This window comes from Patella vulgata, chromosome 3 (genome assembly GCF_932274485.2).
Source record: "Patella vulgata chromosome 3, xgPatVulg1.2, whole genome shotgun sequence".
NCBI classification, from domain to species: Eukaryota; Metazoa; Mollusca; class Gastropoda; family Patellidae; genus Patella; species Patella vulgata.
Window position 1 is genome coordinate 37776593 of NC_065881.2, and position 24191 is coordinate 37800783.

Sequence of the window (24191 nt, forward strand, 5' to 3'; positions counted from 1 at the left end):
CCGGTTACGCTTGGGCAATGGAACATTTTAGCTAATGTCAAGAAAGAGTTGCGCCCCTTCCCAATTTAATTCCCATAATTCATGCGTTAATATACTTATAAGAATAAGGATTAATAAAAACCATAGATATGATCTTTGAGAGATATGTTTGAGGCGAGTAGGATGTTTAACATGCAATGCAAAAAGAATTTTCTGAAATGACAATTCCTAAATTAATTTTATAAGCAGCAACATTTTGTTCTAGGACTATATATTTACCCCCCTTATTACGCTCTCTAACTGAAAAACGTAGATTTCGTACATGATAACATAAAAGACCAGATAATCGAGCCAATGACCAAGATATGCTCACTAGTATTCGTAGAAAATTGGTCTGAATGATAGAGACTATTATGTTGTTGGCGAATAAGCAAAACGGAAGCTAGTCCCAAGACTTCGAACTTTCTGATTGGTCAGTGAGATTAAAAATAGCAGACAATCATAATGTATTCTGAAAGATTGAACATTTGTGGGTATGAGAATGTTGAATAACTTTATAAACATACTTTATACAAGTAAACATATTCATGTTAAACCTTACATATATTTCACTTCAGTTTTTATATGAATCTTGTCTCACACTTTATAGCAATCCCTTAAAAATGCACTATATTGAGCAGAAGTTTGTTATTTACATGTCACTATTTCAGAAAGCCAACTGTTTTACGCTTATTTCCACTTTTTTCTTCTTCTTCTAATACATTCAATAAACTAGTATTTAATACCTGACCTATCTTCTTGCCAGTCTATAATAATAAATACATTTCTATTACAAGTTTAAGTTCCCATGCAAAACATTCAGTAAGAAGATATACACTAAAACAGTCAATTTTAATTGAACCATATTATGTAGATCAGGATGGCCAACCTTTTACATAAACATACGTCAATTTGTTTACACACAGATTCAGATGCACCATACAACTCTTGTAAACCCGTCTTTCCTACTTGGGGGATCATGTGGCTAAGTGGGTAAGACGCTAGCCTGGAGGTCGGGTGTTCGATCCAGATTTTCCGGCGTGGTTTCCCCTTGTCAGTGATGCAGGACAGAGGGCCTGACAAGGACAGCTGTCTCGTCGTTCGGATGGATCGAAACCGAGGTTCCGTGTACATATTGGCATGCAGGTAAAAGATCCCATGGCAGTTGGAATTCGATATAAGAGTAGGTCGTAGTGCTGCTGCCCAGGCAAAATTTCCCTCATAGCACACTGTATGGCGTCTTCATTAGCCCAGTTTAGGAGCAGAACAGTAGGACGTTTAACCCCATTTCATTTGTCTTTCCTACTTTGATTCATTAAGCATGGTTTTAAACACAGTTTAATCTAAACGAAGAAGATAACATTTGCTAAAAAGGATGTGCATAAAATAATAAAATCGCCGGTAGTTGGGAATCCCTGATTTAGAGGACTGCAAGAAATCAACTGTTTTGGTGATGGGTATTTCTTATGCCTGCTTATAATGAAAGCATATTTCAAGAAAAATGCATATTTCAACTAAAATCTGCTCATCATAATGTGGCTCTGGTTATTTTTTAGATGTAACAATTCATGAATATACTACTACAAAAAAAAAACCCCAAAAACATGAAATTAAAACAAATGTATTTACCTCCATCATATCAAATATACTTTCTGGATTTAAACTACCCCAACCTTCTTTCTTTAAAGCTGATATTGTTCCCTTAGCTGTCACACCCATCATTAATCTGTTTAAATAAATAGAGAAAACTATTATTCAAATTCCTAATGGTATTTAGTGTCTGGTCAACTCTTTAATAGATCATACTTAGACTAACCCATTTTATTTTCTATTTGAGTTGGAGGGTCACGGTGGGTAAGATGCTGGCTCGCTAGCCTGGAGGTTGGGTGTTCGATCCCTGCATTGGCTGAGATAGTTAATCCAGATTTTCTGGCATGGTTCTCCCTTGTCAGTGATGCAGGACGGAGGGTCTGACAAGAGAGCTGTCTAGTCATGCAGATGGTTCGAAAAACCGAGGTCCTGTGTACACATTGGCATGCACTTAACAGATCCCTTGACAGTTGGAAATCGTAGGCCGTAGTGCCGCTGTCCTTGCAAAACTTCCCTCATAGCACACTGTATGGTGTATGCCCATTTTCATTAGTTCAGTTTGGAGCAGAACAGTAGGACGTTAAACCCCTTTTCATTTCATTTCATTTCTTTGAATTGCAACTGTCAAGTTTCTTTTTTTATGATGAAAGGACTGTGTGGCTAAATGACTTACTACAAACATAACATTTGAAGGTTCTACATTTATCTCGTCATATGTTAAAGACCAAAGTTTGTTTACAAGCAGTACCAGTTACTTTACTCTAAGCTGAATACAAGTTCATATACAAACAGTAACTAATTATTATCTTGTTCTACAGACCAAAGCACAGATTTTGTAGTTCCTTTCATCTCATTTTATTTCTGTACAATTATTAGATGTATTTCACAGGGTAATTATCATTCGCGAAAGAATGGACTTAAAAATTAAGCAGACAGATTGATGATCACCAATTCCTGATAACAATGGGTCAATTTAGAATTTTAGAGTATGTACATTGCATTTGATGAAAGCCATATCCAATCTTTCTCCTTTCTGATCGATGCCAAGATACAATTATTTCTGTGGATAGCAGGTACTATTTATTTCTACATGTATCATTATAATCCAAATCTTGTATAGTAGGCTAAAGATGTTTCCTGATACCAGAAGTATGAATTTAGAAACATAAATGGGGAATATTTTATACCTGGAAAGCAAGGATACACTTACCTTGCTAAACAACAAGTTTCTTCTTTCTGACTAGCATCAACAACATGATAATGTCCAATCTGTAATAAAACATACTATAACAATATTTTTAGCAAAACTTTGTACATAGGTATTAAATGGTTGCCTGTAACAATACCAGTGAAGTTCCATTAGTCAAAAAGGAAGGGAACATAAATCAAGCGAGCTGTGCATTGTATAAAGATAAATGTGCAAGTACCGGTAATTAATTTTGGTATTAGTGATGATATGAACCTAAATGTTGGCTTGTTATTTTAATAATTTGTCCGCACAAAAGAGTCTTGTGTGGAAAAAAACTGGACTGCCTGGAGAAAATGCACATGGTTAAGCAGTTGACCCTACTCCTTGTTAGGTACAAGTATAAGACTGGGGAAAATCCTATCATGGCAGGATTGTCGGCAGCTGCTAGTAGTAGTAATAAGTAAAATCTTTGCCATGTACGGTCACGGATATAGAAATTTAAATTAAACCAAGAAGACATGTGACATAAACACGATCACTGCCCTAGATGTTTGTAACAAACAGTGAACTCAAAGTAATAATCTGCATTTTGCACCAAATCATTTATAATCATACCTTACTCAGTGTAACAATACAAGGTGATGAAGATATATCTAATCTTTTAACATCATATGGATCATCAGATAATTCTATTTCCATTTCATCATCTTCTTGATTAACTGTTACATTAGGTATTCTACAAAACCCATATATTTTATTATCTTTTTCTATAGAGAATCTCTAACTTAAATAAAAACCAAAAGATGATAGTTCAAGATGGTGGACAGATAGTGTGACTTTTAAATTATAATTAAATATATTTTTCAACAAATAAGGCCACGATGTGCATTTAAAATCAAAATAAACTGTGAGCTAGTACTGTTGTTGTTATTTGTTATCCACCTATGATATTAAAACTTGTTTGGTAATCTAATATTGCAAATAAATAACAGATATTGAATGAACTGTATGCAGTTGAAATTTGATGATGGTATCTCCTCAAGCTATACATACATTATGCACTTACCTTGTATTATATAGAGCAGCTTTAACCCCTATAGAAGCTGCATCAAATAAATTCCCACCACATTCTAATAACTGAAACAATATTATAATTAAATCAAAATCTCTTCTTGGCAAAAACTGTCTTATAGTTAGGTAAGGGACTCACAATTCTGAATCTGAAGGCATATCAGATTTTGGCAAAGACAAAAGCTCTTCGAGATATTTCAAGTCAGGTCTGATTGTTTAGAGGTGATGCTTTCTAAGGATTTAGATGGGATGAATAACACGGGTCCTGTGTGCACAGTCCCTGGCAATTTGAATTTGAAGTGGTGTTGCACAAGTAAAGAATTATGTTAGTCTAATGATGACATAATCACATTGTTGAAGACATGTTAAACACATTCCATTATTCTAATATAAAGAGTAGAAAGAAATGTTCTCCAGCATAAATAGGTCAACAGTTCAATTCTCTAAACCTTTTTTTTTCTGGAAAGTATGATATTTGTAATGAAGAGGAAAAGTAAAATTATACACTTAAATTGTATTATATTATAGATCATTACCAACAGAGTCTGCCACTGACACGTTACCTGATCATGGTAAAGGAATTAAAATTTGTAGACGGTCACAAAAATTTTCACTTAAAGTAGCTACATGTAAGTCTCTCACTCAAAATCATCCAAAGTCTTTGTCAATTTAAATCAACACTGATGTTGTGATCTTACCGGGAAAAGATGGGCTTCTGATATCCAATATTTAAGACAACATTTTACCTTTGGTACACGATAATGCGTTTCAGATTCATTTGTTACATGGGACTCGAAGAACGAGGTTAGACATATTCCAGAAGTCATATCAAACGGTGACGCCATTTTCTTATCTGGAGAGCATGCGCAATAAATACTATCGCTGTAGACTGGAATAAACAGACGCTAGAGATTGTCTTTCGATTGAGACTTCTGGTGTATTTCGTCGAACATAACTGATTAGAAATTAGAGTAAAAACAGTAATCAGTTTATATATAATCTTCAAAAAAAGTAGGAGATATTGAAGTGCAAATACCTATGCAGGTTGTGATATGATAAATAGTCATGGACACTTGACATGCTTTGAGAGTATGTTCACATATGAAGAACTTATCGCCCCAACAGAACCACTGAGCTGCACATGCGACACACAATAGCACCATACATGTACACGTGGGAGGGGTTCCTTGTCAAATTTGACACTTCAAGGAAGGGTTGATGAAAACTGTCGCGTGCTGGTTTATCTATCCATGTTTGTTTTCCTATCGGTTCTTGCCTAAGATTTACTGTTTAGTGTATCTTTGCTTAAGTGTGTTACGTTTAATTTGATCGGGAGACGTGTTCATCGACGGCAACATCAACCGACAACACTGCAAGAATTGGCCGTGGCAATTGGCCTGTTATTAACATACACTGGTTACCTCTAATAAAAACAGCAGTGCATTTCCGCAGTTTTGAATCGTTTTTGAATATCCCTAACTTGTTTTGAATAGTGTATATTCAAATTACATTATTATATACGTTGCGACCATGGGTTCCACGTTTGCCGTATATGCCAGTCGGGACCGAGGGCTATGGAAAATGACCGTAACTAGATCTGACCCATCGGTCATTTTGCACTCCGGAAAAATAACCTTTTCTCACAACCAAATTTTCAAACATGGCTACGATCGACCTCCACTATGTAGCTGTGAAGTTAGTTATCTGTTAGTTATTTAGTTATTATTAAGATTTACGTCACAATTCTGCGGTCCGTAATGCCGTAAGAGATGATCTAAAACCAATAAATGTGAGATAATTATATATTTATCTTCATATCAAAGTTATTGTATTACATCTCATAATTATCCAGGTCAGTGTGTTTTCTATAGAGCACGTGGTAATTACGTGTTGGCCACTGGAATGGTTTATCTATAGCCAATTCAGCTATTTCGATTATTTAAGTAGCCAAAAAGGAATATTTAATTAATAAATAATTATCATAAGCCTTACTAATATTTCATTTTTAAGTCCAGTATATATTTTTTTGTATACCCCATGCTGACAAAGAGGTATACACACGTGAATTCACAATACCCTACCATGAATAAAAAACATGAAATACGAATTTACTTTGCAAAGTTTTCGTGCATTACCAAAAATGACCAGTAGTGAAAATTTTGAAGTGGAAGCTCCTTTAAGTATCTCTGAGATAGACAACGAATATATATTCCCAAGTAGGTTGGATAAGTTTTCTAATCCGGGGTAATCTATTTCAGATCAGGAATTTCAAGGAACTATATCTTTAACAGTTAGGTTACATTTAAAAAGAATTGTTGAAACATCATGCTATATATGTACTAACCAGTGAGTTATGTTGTTACATTGTGGTCAATCGCTAAATGCCACTCAAAGATTATACTAGGTTATATTAGTTATAAATAATGTCAGATTTATAAAACATTCCTTGACCTTCATTTATAAACTATATAATGTTGATAATAACATATACTCACCAATACATCTATATAAAGAATCCAGCATTGTTGTTTGGGAATAATACATAAAGATTTTAAATCTAAACAACCAGAATTATCATAACATCTAGATAAAACAGTACTTATTTCTGTAGCTAACTCTTCACCACCACGTCCTTCAAATTCTGGTGTAGCATTAGCTGAACTAAAGATAGTAAAAACATAATAAATAACCAAATGTGTTAAGGGAAACGACTGTATCCATGATCAACAACAATTGTTGATCTAGATATCATTATCTTTAAACCTGTCCAAAACAGAAGTACATGAGAAAATGGAAAAGAGTGGTACACTCCATAGGTTTGTGATGAACAAACAAGCAGTTGCCATGCAAGATAAGCCCATATTTTGCAATCAGGAGCCATAATCCAGGATGCTAGGGTTCAACATGCGTCAATATCAAAAAGAAACCAAGATTTTTGGGATAAAAACAAATGTTTTAAGTTTCACCAAAATCAGATAAGAATTGTGATCTCTAGATGGTCCACAAGCTAAAAACTTGATTTTTCGTACAATCATCAGGGTGTAACGGTGATATATTTTAACGGTTTTTAAAATTGGATATCAATTGTGACCTCTAGAGGTTTCACAAGCTAAAGACGCGATTTTTCAAACAATCAGGGACCATGATCCACAAAGTTACGATTTGATAAGCACTAATATCGAAAGGAACCGAGATCTTTGGGACGGCCAGCGGCGACAACAATATATGTCCACATTAAAATGTGTGAGTATAAAAATTATGCAACAAATTAGTATAAATATATATACAAGACCAGAAAAAAAATTCTATTACATGCTTCCCCACAGACTTTAGTGTTAGCAAGACGGTGGCAGGGAACAGCAGGCTTTACATAACTAATTGATTGTGGTTATCACCATGACTCCATTAGGCAAATCCACTATTATTTCAACTCTTTTTGATAATTTACTATTCTTTACACTAAAGTGTCATTTTAATTTAAAATCTTAGCGTTTTTGTGTGATTGTGATGTGATTTCCACGCAAGTTTGGAAGTAGTAATAAGGGTTATAAATGGTGTAATGGTTATGACTTCCAAACTTGCTTGAAAATCACATTTTGAGGGCCATTTTGACACAAAAACACTATGATTTTAAATAAATAATGAAAATTTGGCAAAAAGAATGGTATATTATCAAATATTGATATAAAATTATAGTGATATGAGTTGAAAAAGTGGTGGATTTGGGTAAAACATGGCTTGATCATTTTGAAGAATATTAATTTTCATTTAAAAAATAGACCAACTTACCAATCAACAAAGAATTCTATACTTCCAGAATCTGGTTTTTCTGGAGATGGAACGCCCAACTCTGCTTTTACGCCAACTAATATATCCGTATTAGCCTGTAAAAAGAAATGGGGGAAAAAATAAAATGTACTAAAGGGCAAAGGCAACTTCATTATTTCCTGCCTACGCAGAAAATGATAGTTCCAGCAAATTATGCATCATTACATTGGATCAGCTGGATTAAAGAGGTCCCCTAAAGTCTAATCATTTTAAAGCAGGTGTTATAGCTTTTAAAAGTGACCATAAAGTGAATATATACGTACCACATATTACATGTACATATTACATGTACTTTTGAAAGTGAATTGAACATACAAAGAGAAACAAACAGATGGGCGCTTACCTGAGTAGGGCAGTTATTATGTTAAATTGGTCTACATAATTAACCAGATCATATGTAACTAATCCCTGATTTTTATTTTCACATTATATCAAGTACTTACCAGTCTTAATCTTGCAGAACCTGACGTATTTGATACAACACCTGTTTCTATTTCCATATGACGATAATCTTCACATCCTCTACCATCTTCTCTACATGGAAATTTGTCCTTAAAAATTATGGTGGGAAATGTTACAGAAAGAGGTAAAGTGGGACAATGAAATATCTGGAACATTGTATACATGTTGGTGGTCAAATTGACTTATATGTACCACTCTGCATCATTATATTTCAAAGATTAATCTTTAGCAATGGATGATATACATGGACAGGTGTAAACTGGAACAGCCTTTCACTGAAGGTGGGATAACATTTGGGACCAGTAACACGAGAACGAGAACAGTAATATTAATAGACATGGATGCTATGACATCTCAAATAATATAATATGGATATTACTGTCACCGATACTTTGAACTAATATGGACATTTCTGATACTTATGAGAAAATGGGGATCACAGTGGCTAAGTGGGTAAGATGCTGGCTCGCTAGCCTGGAGGTCGAGTGTTCGATCCCTGCATTGGCCAAGAAAGTGCATCCAGATTTTCCAGCATGGTTCCCTCTTGTCAGTGATGCAGGACGGAGGGCCTGACAAGGACAACTGTCTAGTCATTCGGAAGTGACAGAAAAAAACGAGGTCCCATGTACACATTGGCGTGCACATAAAAGATCCCTTGCCACTCACTGTGTGTAGGGCATAATATAACCCCTTGGAGGTATTTTCCCCAACCTTTTCTTAGAACATAGTACATAGTTCTTCGTCACTTTGTCAAATTAATTACACAATAGGGGGTAGTTAACGTTTTAAAAACGTCACGCTTAACAGGTTGATAAAACAACACATTCTTATGTTTTTTTTCTTTCTTTTTTTATGTATAGCTGATTAATAAATAATAATCCTTAACAACTTTACTCTTTTTTTAATAGTTCTGAAAAAAAAACCGGAAAGAAATGGAAGATCAAAGTATTAGCTTGATAAACGTTGCAAGAATACTCTCTGAAACATCGCCCAAATAAATAAGTAGCTGTTTTTCCATAAGTATGTGTTTTTGTGTATTGTTCTATCCAGTTACTAAATGCCTCTAAAAGATTAACATTGATGTTGTTATCTTACTATGAAAAGATGGGCTTCTGATATCCAATATTTGAGACAAAATGAAAATCTTAAAATTGGCACACCAATCGCTGCCAGAATGCTTTTGAGTGCCTTTGGTAATGAAGCAACTCGATGAATGAGGTTAAACATATCCCACAGGAGATTACTGCCGGTATAGACTGGAATAACTTAACCAGACGCCAAAGACTGCCATTCAGTTTGGACTCTTTGCGTATTTCGCCGAATATAACTGATTAGAAATTACTGTAAAAACAGAAATGAGTGAGTGTAAATCAGTTTATATACATTTATATTTCCGGTACATTATTATTAGCTACGATCTGATGTGCTTGTTTTAGCTACGATCTGGTGCCTTTAGTTTCACCTGGCAAACTTAATTTCATTATCAATGCATGTAGCACCTCATCTACATTGTTACCTGTATATGCGACCCATTTGTGTCCATTTCTAATTGCCAACAATCTGATTAAATCACAGATCCTATTTCGTATCGTTTCATTTTTTTAAAGTTCAAAATTTCATTGTCTTTACTACACTAGGATCTGGAAGAGTTGTTATATAACCTGAGGGATTAGTCAATGAAACGGTCTGTTACAGCGAGTTTTGGATTGAGATGCACGGAACTGTGGGTATCCTACTAGAAATATCAACTTAGTGATTGGTTAATCAAATGTCCAATGTCATATGGTCAAAAGCCGCTTGTATGACCACCTACGTATACTCCCACGGAAGCAGGTTGTTTCATCCCACTACCGGTTCACCCCGGGCTATTTCATCTGGGCTGTTTCATCCCAAATTTACACGAGTCCTTTCATCCCACTTATATCGAGTCGTTTCATCCCACAAATTTAAAAACCGGTATTACATGAATTTTTAATATTTTATTTATACATTAATACCAATAACAATATGTCAATGCAATTTTTATCATGATTAGTTGGTTTCACTATAACAGGATTGCCAGTGATAGAACAGATCAAAGAATAAAATTGCACGTAGCCACTATTTCAACACGTGTTATCTTGAGATGTTCAGACTACCTGGCACCTCAAATGACCCAACATTAAAAGAAAGCATGCAATGTCCACCTTACAACAAGTTCCATTGATTTACGATTTATTTTATCATTTATCACACAGTTTAGACTATAATGTGTTACGATTCACATTTTGGTATTCTAAATGAATTCTTATATTTGGAATTGTTTAGTTTCATTTCGTGTACGGAAATTAAATCAACGATTAGTTTTAAAATTAATTATCAATCTAATTTGTCTTATTTAAAAGGGGCTCCTGCGCAATTTAGTTGATTATTTGATAATATGTATAGAGCCCATGATGTATTTTGGCGAGTGATTAAGCTGTCAATATGTAATTATAAAATTTAATAAAGAAGATAAATGATGTTAGACATCATAAACTAACAAACAATACATACGGGTATACTTTATTACAAAAACATCGGTGAACTAATCTAAAATCATAACGGCAATTAACTAACAATACGAATAAACAATACGAATATACAGCGGTGAACTAATCTCAGTCGTGATCGGTAATCAACAAAAATCGACGAGTAAAACTTATTCATTCCATACATTATTGTTTATTTAACAAAAAAGTAAGTGTTTAACAGTTTATTTAACGATAAGTACAACTCAGTTAATTGACTGTTATTATAATAACAATGGGGATGAAACAGCCCGGGATGAAACAGCCCGATAAAAAATTACGTTGGGATGAAACAGCTCGGGGTGAAACGGTTATGGGATGAACTCCCACTACAACTGGTCAGATCTTCATGTAGTAGAGGCCATCAAAAGTATAGAAAAATGAAATGAAATATTGATCTGTATTTTAATCAGATAATTGAATTTAATTTCTATTGCTACTTTATTTAATTTCTTTAAAGTTGTTTTGGGTAAATCTATGAATTCGGCAGGAAGCGATTGGCGCTTTGATTAGTTTTGATTAGTGAAAGTGATAATAATATTGCATGGAAATGTAGGCCTAATCAATTCAAAGGCTGGGCGAGCGACTGTTTTTACAATTCAATAATACTATTAATACTAATAGTAATAATAGTAATAACAGGAATATAGATCGTGACTTTTATGGATAATTACCTGTATACCATGAAGTATAAAAGTTTTTTCTGCCTCACTATAGTTAATATCAGCCATTGTTAATAAAATTTTAAAAAATTAAATTCTGAATTTGAAAAGAAATGTAAAAAATAATTGTTCTTTTCTAAATTTCCATGCTTTCTACAGACCGGAAATGCGATGTACGTCATCGAACAATGTGTGTGCTAAACGTCATCATGGATCATGTACACATTCGATAAATGGATTCTGATATTGTAGCATGAAAGTGTTCTACCAAGAATGAACAAATTATTTTACTACGTCGAATAACCAATAATTCTAAGGTTAAGCATGGAAAGTTTCGGAGAGACTAGGCCTAACACGTAATATGATTGTTATTTTTTTTTTATCAAATAGGCTAGTCAATCCTAGCTTTTCTCTGAGATGTGGTGTAGTAGCATGTGCCAACCAAAATTCAATTTTTGAGCTACAGACCTGAAATTTTGCACACAGTTAGAAAAACACCTGAGAATCATTAATCTTTTTCAATTATGACAATCGGTTGATAACTTTGTTTTTTGTAGCTAATTTTATATACCCATACGTAAGCAGCGTTTTCCCAAAATCCGTCAAAAACAGGCAAAATTGAAAAAATAATATTTTGACTAACTGAATGACTTTGGAACAGACTCAAATTGTACACAGATGTTCTAGAGACACACATTTACTAAAATCAACCACAAAAATATTGTTTTTACCTTTTATTTTGACAAAATTGAAAGCAAATCGGACATATTTTGTTCCGAAAAAACATAAAAATAATAACTATAAAAAAAAATCATTAAAAATAGTGGAAATTGTTTTTTGATGATTAAATGGAAACTGGAAACATGTTCTCATGGACAGCTATGAAATATCCATGTTCTCGTGGACAGCTATGAAATATCCATGTTCTCGTGGACAGCTATGAGTATGAAATATCAAAAAATAAAATTATCAAAATAAATGCACTGAATCATAACTAACAAAACTCCAGAATTGAAGTTTTCAGTATAAAAATATAAAAAAACACAACAATTCAGCTAAATATCTACAAAATATTCTGCATATACTGAAAAAGTTTTGTAAATATGATTAAACAATACTGATAAAATGAAGGAAAACAGGCTGGAATACATGATACATGAGTTAATAATACATGAGTTAATATTAATAATCTAATATACCGTATGTTAAATAATAAAAATATTGAGACAAACAAGATGAAAAACAAGGTATAAAGAAGTTAACTACAGGTATTTAAGTTGTCAATCATAAAGTCAAGTTAACAGTACTACCGGTAATGAAAAGAGTAACACTGTAAAAACTTCAGAACAGAAACAGGTGAAAAACAGTTATAAATAAGTTGACAGTAATAAATATATGTTAGCTATATTAATAATATTAGTATAAAGTAATAATGGAAAAAGTAACTTTATATAAATAAGTCAATAATATTAGTTAAAAGTTATGGAAAAAAAGGTAAGAAAAAAACAGAACTACTAGTAGACCTATCCATTTCTCAATAATTAAAAAAAAAACCTAAAAATAAAAATATAGAAAAGTACTCCTTATTTCTTTTTTTTATTGGGCTTTATTATACCATACAATTCTGAGCTATGTTTGTTTTCGTAAAAAAATCAACTGCACAGTCTTAGAAAGTTAAAATTCTTCCTATAATCACTCATTATTAGCACGTGTGTAACTAACGGGTGTCTAACGGTACATTTGACACGCCCCCGCCATTACAATATGGCCGACAGAATTTCGGTCACGTGGAGAAAATTTGAATTTTACCAATGTTCACGTCCACTTATGGAAATAAATGAAGATGGATCTTATAAAGGGATATTTAATCCATATTTGAGCAGGTTTTTTTTCGCTCCGCATCTTCCACGAAAAAAGTTACAAAATTTCAAACTTTTCAATCGGAGAAAAAAAATATTCTTACCTTGCTACGAGTGATAAATTTTGCATGCGGAGCAACCCTGACCTCTTAACTAACTGTTTTCGGTTGAATGGAACCGGTATCGATTGCAGGTAACCAACACGAGGCCGTAATGCAAGGCTAGCTTTTCGCGAAAAAATAGCGCCATATTTGTGACAGCCAATTAAGAAAAAAGAGTTACGTCCCTTTTTCGGTTGGCACACGCTAGGTGTAGTTTTATGCCATTTACTTTTAGCCTAACGCCATAACAGACTAGGCCCAAGGCCTACCCATAGCTAACTTAGTGAGTAAGCCTAGGGCAAGATATCTGGGCCCTGTTTCACGAAATTTTAATTAAAGATAAAATCCAAATTTTAGTAGATACTTCAATTTTGATTGACTAAGCACTAAAATCAATCTAATATTATCCAATCAAATTACTAAAATTTGGATTTTATCTTAGTTAAAATTTCGTGAAACCGGCCCCAGAAACATTGTAAACACTTTTAATTTTAAGTTTTTAAGTCACAGTTTAAAGACAATAATTTTCAAGCAAACATATGATTACCAAATATATGCCTAGCACTCTTTAGCAGTTTACTGTAAAGAATTGCTCTCAACAAATTCATAATTTAGAAGAAAAAAGACAGGTCAAAAAAATTAATATCTTTACAAAAACATATTGTATTGTCAATCATTATTTTTCCACATTGACCCAATACCAAATTTCTCTTTTCATAACCGTTTTGATGGTTGACGCAAGAGTAAGGTCATTCATGGTGGATGTGACTCCGTCCCAGTCCCATTCAAGATCCTATCACTACCCCTGACTGTATAAAAGGGTATTTCTGATTTCATTGCACAGTGTCTGTGTCAGTTAGGCTGCATTTTCTGCATTCTCTTCTAATGACTATGTATTTTACTTTTCAGAGATAATTATAATGATGCTGAAAATGGTCAATTAATTCAAAAACAAAAGAAATCTACACCTGTTCCAGATGGCATTAAAATTATTGATTGTCGACCTATCTTTCGGCGATTTGGTATCCGAAATTTACCATTTCACTATGTATGGTTTGTGACAGATGTGTGTGGTATAGTGTGTGCTGTTTTAACATGGCTGTTGATTTTATATTCTCAATATGTAGTCATGTTTATCATGTTGTTACCAAACCCTTCAATGACCTACACCACATTTCATGCCACCATCTTTTTCTTCTTCTCATTTCTTGCCGCCTCTTCACATCTACGTACAATGTTTTCAGATCCTGTAAGTAATAATTCATTATTTTACATGTATATAATTGTTTGACACCCCTTGACATAGACATTATGAAATTCTTGGTCTTAAGATACAATGAATGCATAAGAATTATACAAATATTTATGGGTACTACTGTATATTATGCAAATGGGTGTGTCAAGACAAAAGCTGTTATAGTGAGCTATAATTGTCTCAAAATAGAAAAGGTTTAATGTCTCTTTAAGGTTTTGAGACAAACTTATGGGTTTTTTTTTCTACGTTTACATGTTTCTTCAATTTCTATTCTAAGGGTTCTTTTAATGTGCACAGAGTTTAACCTTGGTTTTACCATCTCCTCTGAATTACTTGACTAGTCTAAATATTATTCTTGGCCAAGTGTCGAAAATTAAAACTGTGACATTCTAGTTAAATAGATAAAAGTCCAGTTGCATAACTGCTCTACTACCGTTCTAGAGTTTTATATAGAAATTTCCACCATGAGTATTCATGATATGTGATTGAAATGAATTTGTTAATTTTGCACAGGGTGCCATACCGAAAGGTAATGCTACTAGAGAAAATATATTACGATTAGGTTTAAAAGAAGGTCAAGTTGTGTATAAATGTCCTAAGTGTATTAGTATCAAACCAGAAAGAGCACATCATTGTAGGTAAGTATATTGTTGAAATATGAAATAACAGTTACACTTATTTCTAATATTTCCTACTGACATTTTCTATGTTCAAGAATGTGAAGCTTTGATATAGATTTGAAATTAAAATTAAATGTACATATCTATTACTCTTTGTTAATTTCCAAATGTAAGCTTATCAAGAACTATTTAATTTATACTTAATATTTCATGTATTTTTAGTGTTTGTCAGAGGTGTATTAGAAAAATGGACCACCATTGTCCGTGGGTAAATAATTGTGTTGGTGAAAACAACCAAAAATATTTCGTTTTATTTACAGTAAGTTGTTCAGTCATTTTCTCTCTATCTATCCGTAACATAAGACCATACAAAAGCCATATTCTGGTTCTCATGCGATTCTTCCAAAAATTTGGATGGCTGGGGTTTTTTTTTTAAAAAAAGATTTTTGTTTTTATTTTGTCAAAGGATTACTGGGTTAGATAACTTCTCACAAATATCACATTTCATTGTTCTAGGTTAATCTCTTTATCTGTTTATTCACACTGTTTACAGGAATTCATTTGCTCTAAAAGACATTTAAAATTAAGCGGCTGAATGGATGGTAGCCATTTCCAGAGTCAGCTTACTATTGACCATTAAATTAAAAAAGTGCATGGTATGAAATGAAATGGTTTTTAGCAGCCTACTTTTCTGCACCAACCCGGGCTAATGAAGCCAGGCATACATGTACGTCATATGCAGTATGCAATGAGGGAAATATTGCAGAAAACACCAGTGTTTTTGCTTACTCTTCAGTGAATTCCAAGTTTCTTTTATGTGCATCCCAATCAAGTTGAAGGCCTTGTGTCCGAACAAGGGGAAATCAGGATGAGAAATTTTGCCCATGGGACATCCTGGTTAGTGGGGTAACACCTGACTGATCCACCGTGGCTCCCATGCAATTGGCAGTCAGGCAGACCAAAAGAAATTATTTTTCTTGTTATTAATTAATTATGTCCTTTTTTTTCTTCAGTAATTATTTTTCATAATCTGTATTTTTTTAAATTTCAGTTTTATATTTGTTTTATATCTATATACTCATTATATCTTTCCATCAACCATTTTGTTACATGTCTAGGAAGAGAATGGAAAGGTTTGTATATTGTAGAAACATTTTTTTTTTTATCAATTTAACTCATTGTTGGGGTTTAGTAGATAATAGAAAATAATCATTAGCTTGAAAAAGTGGAAAACGTTACCTGTATGTGTTATGAAACATTGTATTAAATAACAGAGAAGTATTTATATCCATGTGTTGTGTTTTATTGTGAATATGAAAATGGTCAGTATGGAAATAAAATATTGAAAAAAAATTACTATAAACTTTATTTTATAAGAAAATAACTTTATTTTATAAATTATTAATATATTAAGAAAAAAATACAATGACTCCCCTAAATGCCTGTTTTAAACATTGCGGACATCTTTAATCCAATTTTGATACACAGTGTCAACATTTAACGTGAATGGTTATTGTCACCACTTGTGCCTGGTATCTTGTCTTTTTTGTTGAATAGGCCAATTTCAGAATTTTTGGACTGAAAGATTTGAACAGATTTTGCATCTTTTTTTTAAAAAAAATTCAAATACTAGTGACTAGATATTGTATCCTCTGATTGTTCCATATGTGTACTGGTCAATTCAGAACAAATATTGAAAGCAACCTAGTTCTAACACTTACATTTTAACCAACATTTGTTTCTGACTATCATGGTGAAAATGCATGTAAAATTAGGGTTTATACACCCACATTGAAATGTGGTCATATAGTGTGTTGTAAATGTTTTCATAATTGACAAAATTTAAAAATATGCAGCAAACCTTGTTGACTGTCTGGACAACTTAGCTGCTGTGGGTGTATGTTTTGTTGCCTGGTAGCCTATCTTTATTGAATATATTATTTATTTTTTAGGTTGTTCCGGTGCTTCACCACCAGCTACAACAGTCTTTCTTATATTTCTGATTTTTGAAGGTCTATTATTTGGTATATTTACAGCTATTATGTGTGCCACACAATTATCCTCTATCTGTACAGATGAAACAGTATGTTTTCTTTCATTCATTTATATCCCTTTGTAAGGTGGGGGTGGCCAAATGGTCTAACAAGAGCTGTTTAGATCATAAGGTCTGTCATTGAGTCAAGTAGCATAGTTTCAATTCCCAGCTTGTAAGTGACAAGGAGTAGGGTCGCCTGTCCAACCTAGTGTGGAATTCTTTTCGAATCCTCTGATCTCCAGTACACGCAACACGGGTGTGTTGAGATACTCATAGGGTTAAAAAAAGGTTCACCGAGTAATGTTTATATATTCTTGAAGGAGACATGGTGGCTTCAAAAAATGGTATACATAAAAAAAATCGAATGAGCCCTTTCCTAGAAATGAATAAAATTTCAAAATACCCTAAAAATAGTAAAATTCGGAGACAAAATGCTCAATTTGTATCAATAAAAGTGCATATATCTAGTATATATTTTATGAGAGGCTTAAACATTATTAACAATGTCGCGAACAGTATGTTACTTCATAAATTGCACAATTACAAATTCTGGACGGCATTGGGTTAGACCTGGTACCCACGGAAAGCAACACATCTTGAGAGACTTCAAAAGGCTCTGGTAGATCGTCGATATTGGTCTCCCCTTTTCAATTTTCGAGATTAGAATTCAACATCGTCCACATATTGCTGAGGGGAATTGATATAGTATCTTTTGATGCGATCCAATATTTTCTCTCCTGCAATATTTGACATACTCAAACCTTTTCAAAAACACGCAATACATACTTTGTATCTATTTTCCTCCTGAGATAGCACGTCTTCCAGCATATCTGACAGTAGTCATTAAAATTAAAAAGTTGGGCTTGTTATTATATAAATGTATAAAATGTAATACTGCAAACAATTATGTATAAGTTAGGTCAGCCAGGAAACTTCTGTGATACTCACGCAAGCCAGGAAACTTTTATATTAACCTGGTGAAGAAGCTATTTTTGGAGAGCAGATTCCGCACCTTTATATAGGCCGCGCCTAGCTGTAGCTCTCATATGACATTATAGTTGAACAGGGTTGTCAGTCCGGAATATTTTATGATATCAACAATTATTATTCCGCATCCCAAAAATCGGACCAGACGTTGACGTTGAAAATTCAAGGAATCAATTATATATGAATTAACAATTCCGATTGTGATATGATATCAAATTTATTTTGGTCAAGTATCCCTAAGAATTGACTCTCCGGTAGATAATATCGATTTTGGACAAATAGAATCCTTTTTTGAAATGGACTCTGTGTATTCATTATAGTAAAATTATACTTTTTTACCTTTATCCACTTTAATAGAAAAGGGCTCATTTGATTTTTTTTATGTATACCATTTTTTGAAGCCACCCATGTCGTGAACTTTTTTTTAACCCTTCCCCACGCACCCGTGGCAAGCAAATTGTTGAAATAAAATTAAACCATATGTTAGTACAGAAAAAACCTAGTTAGTGTCGAGTTGATGTTAAACCCATTTTCCTCTCTATACAATATCCTTTAAGAGTCTACATCTTGGTTCAAGAATGCTGAGGTAGACTGTTTACTCCAGTCAATAATGAACACCTGCAGAACAACAAAACTATTATATGCAATCCAGCATAAAAGAAGATAGTTTTGATCATATAATATTTAACATAAATATTTTCTCTTTCATCACCAGGCTATAGAGCAATTAAAAAAAGAACAAGCAACATGGGAGAGAAAATCTAAATGGTTAAGTATCAAAGCTGTATTTGGACATCCGTTCAGTTGGAGATGGTTCTCTCCCTTTGATCAACCAAAGTTTGTATATCCACATTCTTACATGTATTCAGTTTGATAGTATATTGTAATATACTACTGTTTCAACCGTCCTAAATTTTAAACAGATTTCTTCAATTATGAACAAACTACTTAATTATGGTTATAATAAAATTGCCTATGTGTTTGATATTACCTCCGGTTAAATAAAATCCATTGTACAATAAAATATCGCAATGAATAAAAAAATTATCTCTTGAAAAATGGCCCCCTCACAAACTTTGACATCGAGAAATACAAAAATGGAAACTAATTATGTCACTCATCGGAATAGATCATTTCATACAAGGTGTTGGCAGCAAGGCGTGTCTATTGAAATGGTGTGTGACTCTTTTACGACAATTCAAATTTTTTGTATGAATAAGCTATTACTCTCAGCCCCAGTAATGAGTTTGGGCATTTACACACATAAATATGCCTGTAGTCCATTATTTTTTCTGTCTTGTTTAATTATTTGATTAGTGGTGGGGTGGTTTTCTTTTGAAGACATTTGCAGATCAAAAAGAACGACATTGGTTTTACAGACCTTGAATTTCACCCTTGAATATCTTTAATAGTTCTTGATGAACAGTAAATGCTGATGTGTTTTTATACACCCACATTTTCATGTTTGTGGACACTCTACAGGTCTCAATTTTTATCCAATTTTAACGAAACTTAAAATATAGGTCTATCTCCCAAAGATCTAGGTTCCTTTCGATATTGGCATGTATCGGACCATAATTTCATGGTTTATGGCCCCTGATTGTACGAAAAATGTCGTTTTTAGCTTGTGGACACTCTAGAGGTCGCAATTTTCATCTGATTTTGATGAGACTTGAAATGCATGTTTATAACCCAAAGATCTTGGTTCCTTTCGATATTCACACATATCGGATCGTAACTTCCTGAATTATGGCCCTTGATGGTACGAAAAATCACGTTTTTAGCTGGTGGTCCCTCTAGAGGTCACAATTATTATTCAATTTAAAAAAAAGTTCAAATATATCACCATTACACCATAATGGCTGTCCTTCGTACGCAAATAGTGTAAACATATGGTGTATCAAGGTTGTGGAACCCTCTAGAGGTCACAATTTTGAGCTGATTTTGATGAAACTTTGAAAAACTTGTTTATAGCCTAATGATCTTGGTTCCTTTCGATATTTGCGCATATCAGATCATAACTTTCTGAATTGTGGCCGTTTGAATATATCACCGTTACACCCTAATGAATGATGAGACCAAAACTGCTGGACAAAATGGCCGCCGCTTGTACACAAATAGTGTAAAAAACTGTCCAATCACGATTTGGAGCAATCTAAACACTCCTCTTGCAGTGTCACGGTCAATTCTTGCAGTGTTGTCCATTGATGTTGACGAACACGTCTCCCGATCAATTTAAACGTAACACACTAAAGCAAAGATACGCTAAACAGTAAATCTTATGCAAGAACCGATAGGAAAGCAAACATGGATAGATAAACCAGCACTCGGCAGTTTTCATCAACCCTTCCTTGAAGTGTCAAATTTGACAATGAACCCCTCCCACATGTATGGCGCTATTGCGTGTCGCATGTGCGGTTCTGTTGGGGCGATAAGTTCTTCATCTGTGAACATACTCTCAAAGCATTTCAAATGTCCATGACTATTTATCATATGAAGAGTATATAAAAATATTTAGAGTTAAAGGGTGATGATGATCATGTGATAAGTTGTATAAGCATTATTATATTTACAAGCATCTATATAATCAGTTATATTATTCAATATGAATAAAATTTAGTAGTCTGACAATTAATTGCTGTCTGTCAATATTTTTCGTTTCCAAAACTCAAACGATCGAAAGAATCACGCTTTGTTTTTACTGTAACACATGCGATTGTCAAAATATGTCACCCTTTAACATCATATGCAATGTTTTGATAACTATGTCGAAAATACAAGCAAAAACATTTGACTTTTCAAGAGAGAACTTTTTTATTCCTTGGAATATTTAATTGTAAAATGTATTTGATTTAACCGGAGGTGCTTTCAAACACACAGGTAAGTTTATAAAAGCCATAATTAGAATGTTAACAAGAAAAAAATCTGTTTAAAATTTAGGATTGTTAAGACAATAGCTCTTATAGATACTGCTGTAATAATTCCACAAAATAAAAACAAGATTATTAATATAAGATGCAAATATTTATGTAAACAAGTTGTATTTTGATAATTTAATAACATAATATTTCTAGTATATTGTACATAATGTTATTTGTAAATAATGTTGTTTGTTATTGTTGTGATGATGTCTATGTGATATATTATCAAATGTATAATTTAAGAAATATAATTAAATATAGATAGAGATATACAAAACAAGAAGATATAGATGCTAGTAATTCAGTTATTATTTGATTGTAATTTCCTATTTTATATATTAGGAAAATAATAGCCTTATATGTTTATGCATGAAAATTTATTCATAAGTTCAACAAAGAATTATTAAATTGTTTTTATTAAATTTATTTTTCTATAAGCATTCTGTAACTTGTTTAATTCATTAACTTAAGATTTTGTTATGGTTATGTAGTAAATCGTAGAGAAATAGGATTAAAGTACAGAATTCTGGGGGTTATTTCTAGGTTAATATATAGTATGGTACTTTTAATTTTTTTCTAAATGATGCATATCCAATTATCAATCAAAATTATTCCAAAAATTAAAAAATATGTTTGTCCAAAATATATTCATCAAAACTATAAAGAATGACTAAACCTCTGATCTAGATAAATGCTGGATATTGCCACTGCAGTCTCAATACGAGACATATTGCGATTCAGGAACTACAATACGATTCATATCACGGTTCATAATCAGGTCAATATTTACCAAGAAAACTACAGAATAAATGAATAATTGATATTTTTAGTCCTGACGATGTCACTATTCTGGATCAAAAATTATATTGTTGATTTCATTGAATGTTGAAAATGTCTAGATTAAACCATTGTTGTAATTGATTGTGTTTCTATATCGACATGCTAAGCCAAAGCAAAATTAAAATTTGTAATCAAATGACGTTCAGTTTAAAGATGCATTATTCAAGAGCTAAATCTGCCTATTGCAGGTCTTTCTTTAGGCCTTAAATGTTACTATCATAACAACGGTAGCAATGACAATCAATAGTCTGCTCTTCTCCAAACAGCCCTAACTAGCTTAGAATGAAGTAATTTGACTGAAATTTTCAAGATATTCCCTTTTCATTGTCTAGTTTTTAACTATTATAACCAGAACTGTCAGCTCTTTATCTGAATCTTACATAATGCATCTTTAATGTTTCAAAATAAAAATTTAACTGTATAGAGTTTGTTTAGTCTATAATTATGACCTAAATGAGGTTTAGCACAATTTGGAGTTTATGTCTATCACTGTCCCACCATCGTATCTTAAATTGTCTAATCTGGATTGATGTATTTATTTTTATATTTCTTCTTTACTATTAAGTTCTTCATGGTATAAAGATATCAGATTGGGATTTTTTAGTTTATTATTTTCATTTGTTTCTTAATAAAAATAAATCAAAGGTATCAATGAACTAAATATTGAATAATTTACATTCCATCTATTATTGAAATTACTGTTGTAGTAGATTGTTGGAGTTTATTATATATCAGGATTAATTATAATACAGGCAATATTGTTTGCTGTTTTATTATGTAGTGATTAAATTTTATTCAAGCTAGGTAAATTCTACATTGTGCATTGTAATTGTTAATGGTCAATAGTGTGCCATGAATTTATTGCAAACTGTCAGCAATCTTTCAGTGGTGTGTCATTAAAATTGTTGCCAGTTGGTTCAAAATTCAAGAAACATTTTAAATTTGATGTATAATAATATCATGATTTACTGTACTTGTTCCAGGCAAATATTCCGTCCCTTTGTTTGGTCTCTTGTATAATAATGTGGTCATAAATTTATGTCCCATAGATGTACGGTTTACTGTCTGTTTGTTATAAATATAGCTAATATTATATCAGATGCTCATAATATCCAACTCACAAGTAGCTTGAATTGCTGTTAGTCTGTGTATAGAGATGACATGGTTTAAATTTAGTCCTTTTTCTTCCATTGAAATAGTAATGAATAAATAAATTAAGACCAACTAGAGTGGAAAATCATTTATGCAGTTGTCATAAATTTACTTAGTTTGGGTTACATATTTTTTAATGACCATCAGAAATATTTAACAGTAAAAAATAAAATTTAAGGATTTAATCCTGAAATTATTTTTATGCTGGAATAAAATATTTTCTTAGGTTGGGATATGTCATAATTATTTATTGTATCTTTTCCATTGCCAATTAATTTTGGCCAAGTGGAATCTGGCAATTCCACCTATTGATTTCTTAGTCCCATATCCATCTTTGCTCCCACAGCTAAAGACCCAGAGCACAAGCCAATTATTGTTAATGTAATTTGCTTTAGAATTATTTAGCCATTGCTAAAAGAAATATAAGTTGTGTTAATTATAATTTATGTAAAATTCTAGGTTGTTATTGAATTAGATGTCTCTATATATAACTAATATTCATTATGAAGATCTGACTTCATGATCATTGCCTATAAAAGTATATCATTAACAAGCCTTCTCATATTGGTGATAAATACTTATGATGTGAAAAATCTTGTAGATACTATTATAGTATAATAAAAATATCAAATAGCTTACATCAGTAGTTTCTATGTGTTTACAAACTGTCATGATTTTAAAGGCTGCACCCATAATGCATTTGGGCAATTATTTGTTTACCCATTGCTTCCTCCTAAAAGAGTCAGATTAAGATTTTATAGTTCCCCAGAAAGACCTATGTCGGGCATGTGTGGCTTTTTCCCTAGTCAGAAAGGTGGTCCGAGGTGTGTGTTTAGATCACAACAGCCCGTGTTGTGTTGCTATGTCAGGTTTGCTTGGGTTATAATGAGTTGGTCCGTCAAACTAAAATCCACCCATCTTGCTACATGTAATTCCCTTAACTATGGATCTGCCAAAGGGACAATGCCTGCTTATATTATTATCCCCCCGCCCCCATACATTGATTTGGTCGTTTATCCGGGGCACACAAAACATCAAAAACAGTTTGCTGG

General features: G+C 32.8%; 2 protein-coding genes across 2 annotated transcripts; one reads left to right on the forward strand and one right to left on the reverse strand.

Moving 5' to 3' along the window:
* Positions 1 to 528: 528 nt before the first annotated feature.
* Positions 529 to 11553, reverse strand: LOC126814460 (exosome complex component RRP42). Its single transcript, XM_050539605.2, has 9 exons — positions 11382 to 11553; positions 8140 to 8247; positions 7658 to 7752; positions 6364 to 6529; positions 3864 to 3934; positions 3413 to 3533; positions 2819 to 2877; positions 1648 to 1744; positions 529 to 785 (listed from the first exon to the last, which is right to left on the reverse strand). The coding sequence occupies exons 1-9, from the start codon at positions 11436 to 11438 to the stop codon at positions 681 to 683; spliced, it is 879 nt and encodes a 292-aa protein (XP_050395562.1). The 5' UTR covers positions 11439 to 11553; the 3' UTR covers positions 529 to 680.
* A 25-nt stretch (positions 11554 to 11578) lies between these two features.
* Positions 11579 to 23771, forward strand: LOC126814459 (palmitoyltransferase ZDHHC3). Its single transcript, XM_050539604.1, has 7 exons — positions 11579 to 11725; positions 14239 to 14578; positions 15098 to 15222; positions 15427 to 15523; positions 16256 to 16337; positions 17157 to 17287; positions 18942 to 23771. Exons 1-7 carry the CDS (start codon positions 11694 to 11696, stop codon positions 19098 to 19100), a joined length of 966 nt encoding a protein of 321 aa, XP_050395561.1. The 5' UTR covers positions 11579 to 11693; the 3' UTR covers positions 19101 to 23771.
* The last annotated feature ends 420 nt before the right edge of the window (positions 23772 to 24191 follow it).